Source organism: Ammodytes marinus, assembly GCF_949987685.1.
Source record: "Ammodytes marinus genome assembly, chromosome: 23".
Classification (NCBI taxonomy): Eukaryota; Metazoa; Chordata; class Actinopteri; order Uranoscopiformes; family Ammodytidae; genus Ammodytes; species Ammodytes marinus.
Genome location: NC_137227.1, coordinates 19,328,643 through 19,336,142, shown reverse-complemented (window position 1 = coordinate 19,336,142; position 7,500 = coordinate 19,328,643). Strand labels below are relative to the sequence as shown.

Sequence of the window (7,500 nt, the reverse complement as noted above, 5' to 3'; positions counted from 1 at the left end):
CACACACACACACACACACATACACACACAAACACACACACACACACACACACACACAGTATATATCACACATCAATTTATCATTTTGGTAAATTTTCCATTTCATCAACATTCTCTGACTCCATCTGAATTTTCATCCGATTTTTTTCTCTGTTGTGATGTTGAAGTGATGTTTAAAAAATCAAAAGATTTAGGATGAAAATAATTATAATCCATTTAATGCAGTGGTGTAACGTGCAGTGCTCCTTCAGCACCACATGGGGGTGGCAGAGGGCAACAACACAGTTTGTTGTAACTGCTGAGAAATGTGGCATAGGGCCGGTTTCGCAGACATGGATTAAGCCTAGTTCTGGACTAAATTGTACTTTCAATGGACATCCCCCATTCAAAATTCCATTTAGTCCAGGACTAGGCTTAATCCATGTCTGTGAAACTGGCCCATAGTGTCTCTCTATGGCTGTATTAAACACACATTAAATGATGACGTGTTCCATAGTTTTCTGCTGATTCTGCCACACAACACAAAACACAAACTTACTCCCGTGTGAAGGTTCGAGTGACAGGCGAGCGCACGGGGGGTGGGACTTCCTGCCAGTCCTGCTGCGCTGGAGTGAAGTCCAGAGGAGCTGGTTTCACTGGGAGGGAGAGAGTGAGAGAGAGAGAGAGAGAGAGAGAGAGACAGAGAGACAGAGAGAGAGAGAGAGAGAGAGAGAGAGACAGACAGACAGAGAGAGAGAGAGAGAGATAAATAAATACTTTTGACAATCACTTTTTGAAACACAGCTGGTTAAGACCAGAAACAAATCAGGTTTTATTCACTGGGGATAAGGATTTCAATCTTATTTTCTATTCTGTATTTTGTGATAAGATAATTTTTAAGCAGTTTAAGTAGTTTAAAAATGGCTGACACACTTGTTTGGTTGATCATCAGGGGGTGGAAAGAGATTGGAAGGGGGTCACCCATTGGGTAACAAGGAATTAGTCACTGATGACAGACCTGGGTGGTTCTCCAGGAGCACAACAATAAAGCAATAATGAGGACATTTGGACACAGGGTTCTTATGTATCTTACAGACGATGATCCAATTTAACACAAGTCACTTCATGCATTGTGGGCATAATGGCCAGCTTTCTGATTTCATACATGTAGGTATTTCCATGACTAAGATGCAGTCAAGATACATCCCTTAGGAGTTGTATTCTGGACGGATTTGATAAAAAGGTGTCAAAAAATGCAGCCAATCTATTCACGACAAATGCATACTCTTTACTACTCTCATAGTGTTCTTGGAAATACACACCCACAGTCGACTTTTCATAATACATCGGTGGTCTGTGTTAACAGAAGCTAAAGTTACGCTTAAACTGCTGCTGGAGGCTAGTCATTGATTTGCATGTAACAGGGAAAACTGTGTGGCAACTAGATTTGTGAACTTGCCAAAACACATATAGTGTACGTATTTGGCTAAATGTACCTGTAAAATAATCTAGATTTTTTTTCCTGGAAATGACAAGACTAAACAGGGCTAAAGTGGCCCCAACTGACTTCAGATAAGACATACAGCAAAGTAAACCTTCACAACATGTTCTTAGTAACTGCTTTATTGTATCACAGTTTTCCTAAATGTTGTCTGTGAGGAGAATAGGATAAAAGGAACTTGAAAAACAAATCTCAAATGCATCTGAAGTTTTAAGTGGTCCAGAAGGAGCTTTCTAAACTGTGAATTTTCATTAAAATTTCATGCAAAAAAAATGCAGTTATAGCTCTCTATATATAGAGTTGTGTGTTTGAGTTTGTGTGAGTGTGTGTGTGTGTGTGTGTGTGTGTGTGTGTGTGTGTGTGTGTGTGTGTGTGTGTGTGTGTGTGTGTGTGTGTGTGTGTGTGTGTGTGTGTGTGTGTGTGTGTGTGTGTGTGGCTTCAATGACCTGGTATACTGCAGCCTGACTGAGCAGAGTGAAATCAGGTAAATAATTAAAACTAAAAGAGAAATGACAGAGGAAGGACTATGGCAAGAGAAAGTGAGAGAAGACTGTTTCAGGAACAGAAACAGTTTGCAGACCTATTGCCTGTATTACATTAATGTATTCTTTGATTTAGTTTTTCTTTCTGTTTAAATGTATGTCTTGTACTTAAGTGTCCTTGTTAAGCAATGTGTAACATTTTAGAAGAGTGCAATGTAAATAATAACATTACTTACTTACTTATTTCAGGGTTAAACTGGTTAAGCAATGACAAAAAAATAATGTTTTGCCAAGTCGGAAAGAAGCCAGGAAAGGAGACATGAAAACAGGAACTGGATTATATGGTGGAAGAAAGTAGGCCACTAGTGTTGATGGGGAAACACGCGTCTAACCCTGCGTTCCAAATCTCATACTCTTTCTTTTTCTCTATTCTACATACTACATCTGACCATAAAAATTATCTAGTTAGCTTGCGGTATGCATATAATTGGGACATACTTTATATATTTTTTATTTCATCACAACATTGCGCCTTGATCTTGCCATCACATCCTCTGACAACAAGAATTGGGACATCCTAAATCTTTTTTTCTACCACACTAAATAGCAGAAAGTATGGGGATTGGAACTTAGGGTTTGTTTGCTCAGTTGCTCCATAGGACTATAAGATTTAGTTGACAGTTCTTGAAAAAGCTGACCCTGAAAACCAAGACTATATCACACAGTTGTGTCTTGTGTTGTCAGTTATGATTTAATTCTATAGCTTTTACCTCTTGTTTTGTGTTTTGACTCTCCAGCAATCTGACCGTCCGTTCTCTCCGCGACACCAACTCCTGCAATGATACATAACATCTAAATCAATGGGTATGCTTTCTGTTTACATGCAAAATGTACATTTAAATATCTCCGCTATCAAGAATGACAAAAATATATTGTCATTAAGAGCATTTCCATTATGTAATGTAGAGATGAAGATTGAAGAAAAATCCAGACTGGTCTGCTAATTTTTTTCCAGAGCATAATGAAAAAAATTAAATATAAAATGTTGGTAAGATAAGGCCAGACTCACCTCTCACGCGTTGTGGCTTCAGGTTGCGGTGAATGGGAGGGGGCTTGACTTGGGCTTGGACCCCAGGGTTCATGGTGTGCCTTCGGAGCGGTGGGGTTTGGGGTGCCAGGGCAGGAGTCAGCAGGGGCGAATTACGAAAGCCCATGTGCGCCGGTGGGGGAACCTGCCTCCCGAGTGACGCCAGCTCTCCCGGGGCAGGGCTGGGATGAATGGGAAGGGAGGGAGTCAGGGGGGTCATTGGGACGTAGTTGGTATCCTGGAGCTGGATAGGAAAGTCTAAGGGAAGTGATGGAGGTACCCTAAGAAATAAGACAAGAAGGAGAATTAGAATTGGGTATCTGGGTATTGGGGTTTTTCAAAAAAAAAGACCTAGGGATTAAGTCCAGTGATCAATTTCAAGGTCCACTTTGTTGTTCAAGTTATTGTAAGGGGACCATATGCCTTCTTCTAACAGCTGCAATCATTTTCTACATTGGGTCCTCGTGGTTCATATGGTGTTTTTTTAGGGTTCTTCAAGTGATCGAACCAGAGACCTCATGGTTACTGGGAGGAACCAGAGACCTCGTGGTTACTGGGAGGAACCAGAGACCTCATGGTTACTGGGAGGAACCAGAGACCTCATGGTTACTGGGAGGAGGAGCCAGAGACCTCATGGTTATTGGGAGGAGGATGCAGAGACCTCATGGTTATTGGGAGGAGGAGCCAGAGACCTCATGGTTACTGGGAGGAGGAACCAGAGACCTCATGGTTACTGAGAGGAACCAGAGACCTCATGGTTACTGGGAGGAACCAGAAACCTCATGGTAACTGGGAGGAACCAGAGACCTCATGGTCACTGGGAGGAGGTGCCAGAGCCCTCATGGTTACTGGGAGGACGAACCAGAGACCTCATGGTTACTGGGAGGAACCAGAGACCTCATGGTTACTGGGAGGAGGAACCAGAGACCTCATGGTTAATGTGAGGAACCTCTTTCCTCTAGTCTAGGTCATCCTACCACCCCAATATCAGAGTATGAATGTGCAACTTCTGACCAACCTTGGTGCAACAGGAGGCTCGGTGGTGGCAGCACTCATTGGAACATAATTCTCATCCACATCATCACCTTCGGAGCAAACACTACCCAGAGGTACCATGCCTTTATTAAACTGAGAGAGAGAGAGAGAGAGAGAGAGAGAGAGAGAGAGAGTGAGAGAGAGGGAGAGAGAGAGAGAGAGACTTGAAAAATTCCAGAAATAATATATAAAATGGTAAATGTACTTGACCTATATAGCGCTCTTTAGCTGATTTTCTCAGCCACAAAGCGCTTTACATTTCTCATATTCACACACACACTCTATCATAATGTGGTGTCCATTCCTGAGGTTGATAAAAGGGTTAAACTTACGAAGTAACTGTTGAAGCTCTCACTGAACTCGAACATGCTCGCTCGGTCCGAGAGAGACCGAGGGATATGAAAAGACTCACAGCCTGAAACACACAGAACACAGACCAATGCTTAAATCAGTTCCATCTAAGCATAATAGTTCAACCCTCATAAACAGCCTACCCTTTTCTTGCCAGGAGTCAAGTCGACATGACCAATGCCATTATTTTGGCTTTGCATTGAAATGTATTAACATTAGATTTTTTTTAAAGGTCACCTATTATGCATATGCACGTTATCATGGTTTTTCAATATACAGTAAATATGGATCCCCTGTGTAACAAGAGACTCCCTAGTACTACCTTTTTTACTTCTATGTTCATCCTTTTTTCGATTTTTTTTATTCATGAACTTGATTATTGATATTGATTTTCTGATCATATTTCCCAAAATTCTAAATGATCCCTTTAACGAAAACAGACCTTTCCCACCTGTCTGCATGTGTCCTGATGGCACAGTGATAGCATTACTACTGGGCGGATCCCCTCCTCGCCCCTCCTCCACACATCCGTCACCCCTCCTCTCCGACTCTGACCAGGGGAGCGCCGCGGCTGACCCCGTGCCCACCGCGGAGCTCTCTCCTTGGGCTGCGATCGCCGGTGGCTTGGGCGGGCGTGGAGGTGGATGTGGAGTAGGGACTGAAGCATGGAGCTCTGCCTGGGTGAGAGTGTCCACGCTTGGGGTAGAGGATGGCCGTCGAAGGGGTCTTGACTGCGCAGTAGTGGTTGCCGGACGGGGGATCTGGTAACCGGTTGTGTTGTGCGAGTGTTGTGTGTTAATTGGATGCATAATAGAGTGTATTGTGTCGTCGTTTAGAGGTATGGACACGGGTCGCAGGTGGAAATCCAAGGAGTGCTTCCTGGGATGAGGGGAAGGGTGACAACGGAGTTTCCCGGCTCGTTTGGGGAAATCAGGGGTCATGACGGCCTCCAGAGTTTGGCTGAAAGGGCCCGTCATGGAGATCACTGTCTTTAAGAAGCTGGAAGTGGTGGATGAAGGAGGAGGGAGGGAAGGAGAGGAGGAAGAGGAGGAAGAGGAGGAGGTGGCTGCAAAGGGAGCAGCGGAGAGGTGGTCGTTGTAGTCGGTTTCAAGAGATGTGAAGGAACCCAAAGGAGGCCTATGGAGAGAGAGAGAGAGAGAGAGAGAGAGAGAGAGAGAGAGAGAGAGAGAGAGAGAGAGAGAGAGAGAGAGATGAGCTACACATTGTTGTGCCCTTATGCCCTTATATTGTACACTTTCAATTTCCTTCAGTTTTCTGAATAGTGCACGTATTGAAATGTGCCTAATAAGGCACATTTCAATTGATTTACTTTTATTAAATTTTTATGTTGTTGATATATTTATGTTTATTCAGTTATGGGAATTTACCTTAAAAAGTTTCACTTCTCAGATGAACTCAGTTACATAGTAGGCGACACCTTCAAGTGGCCCTTCAAGTTTTATTTTCTCTTTCTGTCAAACGGTCGACCCTTGAATGAACTTTCACATCCCAGTATGAAGTCTTGTTTCCTGTTTTGCTGCTACGTTGTTGTTTGTATGTATGTGTGTGTGTGTGTGTGTGTGTGTGTGTGTGTGTGTGTGTGTGTGTGTGTGTGTGTGCGTGTGTTTACCTTATGTGACTCTGGCAGTGTGATAACCACATGTAGTCTTCTTCAGGTGGCAGGTTTGGAACACTCACAGCATCATAAGGGGGCGGGACTGTTACCATGGTGATGCCAGCCGGGCCACCGATTGGGCTCATAGCGGTGATGGAAGCAGGAAGTCTTTCTGGAACTGTTGGAAAAAAAAGGTGGCTTTTAGTATGAGTAGGACGTTAGTAGGGATTTTAGTATACTAAAAGACCTACTAACGTTCCACTCATACTAAAAGCCCTGCTAATGGACATTAGCAGGGCTTTTAGTATGAGTGGAACGTTAGTAGGGCTTTAAGTATGAGTTGGACGTTAGGAGGGCTTTTAGTATGAGTAGGACGTTACTGGGGCTTTTAGTATGAGTAGGACGTTAGTAGAGCTTTTAGTATGAGTAGGACGTTAGTAGGGCTTTTAGTATGAGTAGGACGTTAGTAGGGCTTTTTGAACACAACACTGTGTGATTTGGAATGCACCGTCGTCGGTTGGGTTGAAGCCGCAGAGCAGACAGATGCAGGAGACCCAGCGGTTCATGTCCTCCTCAGACTCGGCCACCAGGTACCAGGTCCGCTCGGCCGTCCGCAGGTCGAACACAAAGCTGCTCTCAAGCTCCTTCTTAGTGAATGACAGACCAGCATCCACCTGGCAGAAAGGGGAGACAGTTCACACACACATATAGGCAGTGACGTGCGGTCAGGGTAGGCAAGGTAGGCAGTGCCTACCCTGGCGCCGTGTGCAAAAAAATTAAAATAAAATATATATTTTTTTTAATAAACTTATTTGTATTATTACTGTTAATTATTTCGATCTTTACATGTAATCCGCGATTACTTTAAAAAAGTGTAGACGTTTTGATTAGAAACGTGGCAGTTAGTAAGTTACGGCAAAAAAATATTGTTCTTTTGCTGTTTCCCATTCATTGTGTACGGCAAAGAATCAGTGCTTTTGCGCCTATTCATTGTGGACGGCAAGAAAAAAAAGGTTTTCGCGCATGCGCACTTGATTCTGTATTATTTAACATGTACGCAAAAAAGCGGAATTCTTTGTGCTTTTTTAACGTAAATGGTATGCCACATAAGCCTTTACGTTACATATCATTCATGGACCAATTAAAATCGAGATATTACTAGACATTTACGCAGCTTAAGCCAACGTCATTACGTTGGCTATGCTCATTCACGTCGCGTTACCCCCGCGGATTTTTAAGTCAACATTGCAGCTGCGGTGTCCGTGCCCGCAGATATTTCAGACTGGAGGAATTTTAACAAATTGGATTATAATTTAAAAAGGAACAGAATGAATAGCAAGAGAAAGGCCTGCGCCAGCCTTGGACGGTGTACAGCAGCAACAGGGACAAACAATGTTCGAGCATTTCAAACGGACAGGTAGCCTACATGAACGGAAGGATGCTAGCTAGC

At 43.4% G+C, this 7,500-nt stretch overlaps 1 protein-coding gene across 1 annotated transcript in view; it reads right to left on the bottom strand.

Annotated features, from left to right (window-relative positions):
* Nucleotides 1-7,500, bottom strand: part of LOC307268882 (GRB2-associated-binding protein 1-like) — a 36,883-nt gene that overhangs the window by 22,327 nt on the left and 7,056 nt on the right. The window contains exons 3-10 of the mRNA XM_080051670.1: nt 6,559-6,724; nt 6,066-6,228; nt 4,887-5,572; nt 4,417-4,499; nt 4,068-4,177; nt 3,032-3,330; nt 2,733-2,795; nt 539-635 (exon numbers count right to left, since the gene is read on the bottom strand). Of these exons, the coding sequence (XP_079907796.1) occupies nt 539-635; nt 2,733-2,795; nt 3,032-3,330; nt 4,068-4,177; nt 4,417-4,499; nt 4,887-5,572; nt 6,066-6,228; nt 6,559-6,724 (1,667 nt within the window). The remainder of the gene's footprint in view (nt 1-538; nt 636-2,732; nt 2,796-3,031; nt 3,331-4,067; nt 4,178-4,416; nt 4,500-4,886; nt 5,573-6,065; nt 6,229-6,558; nt 6,725-7,500) is intronic.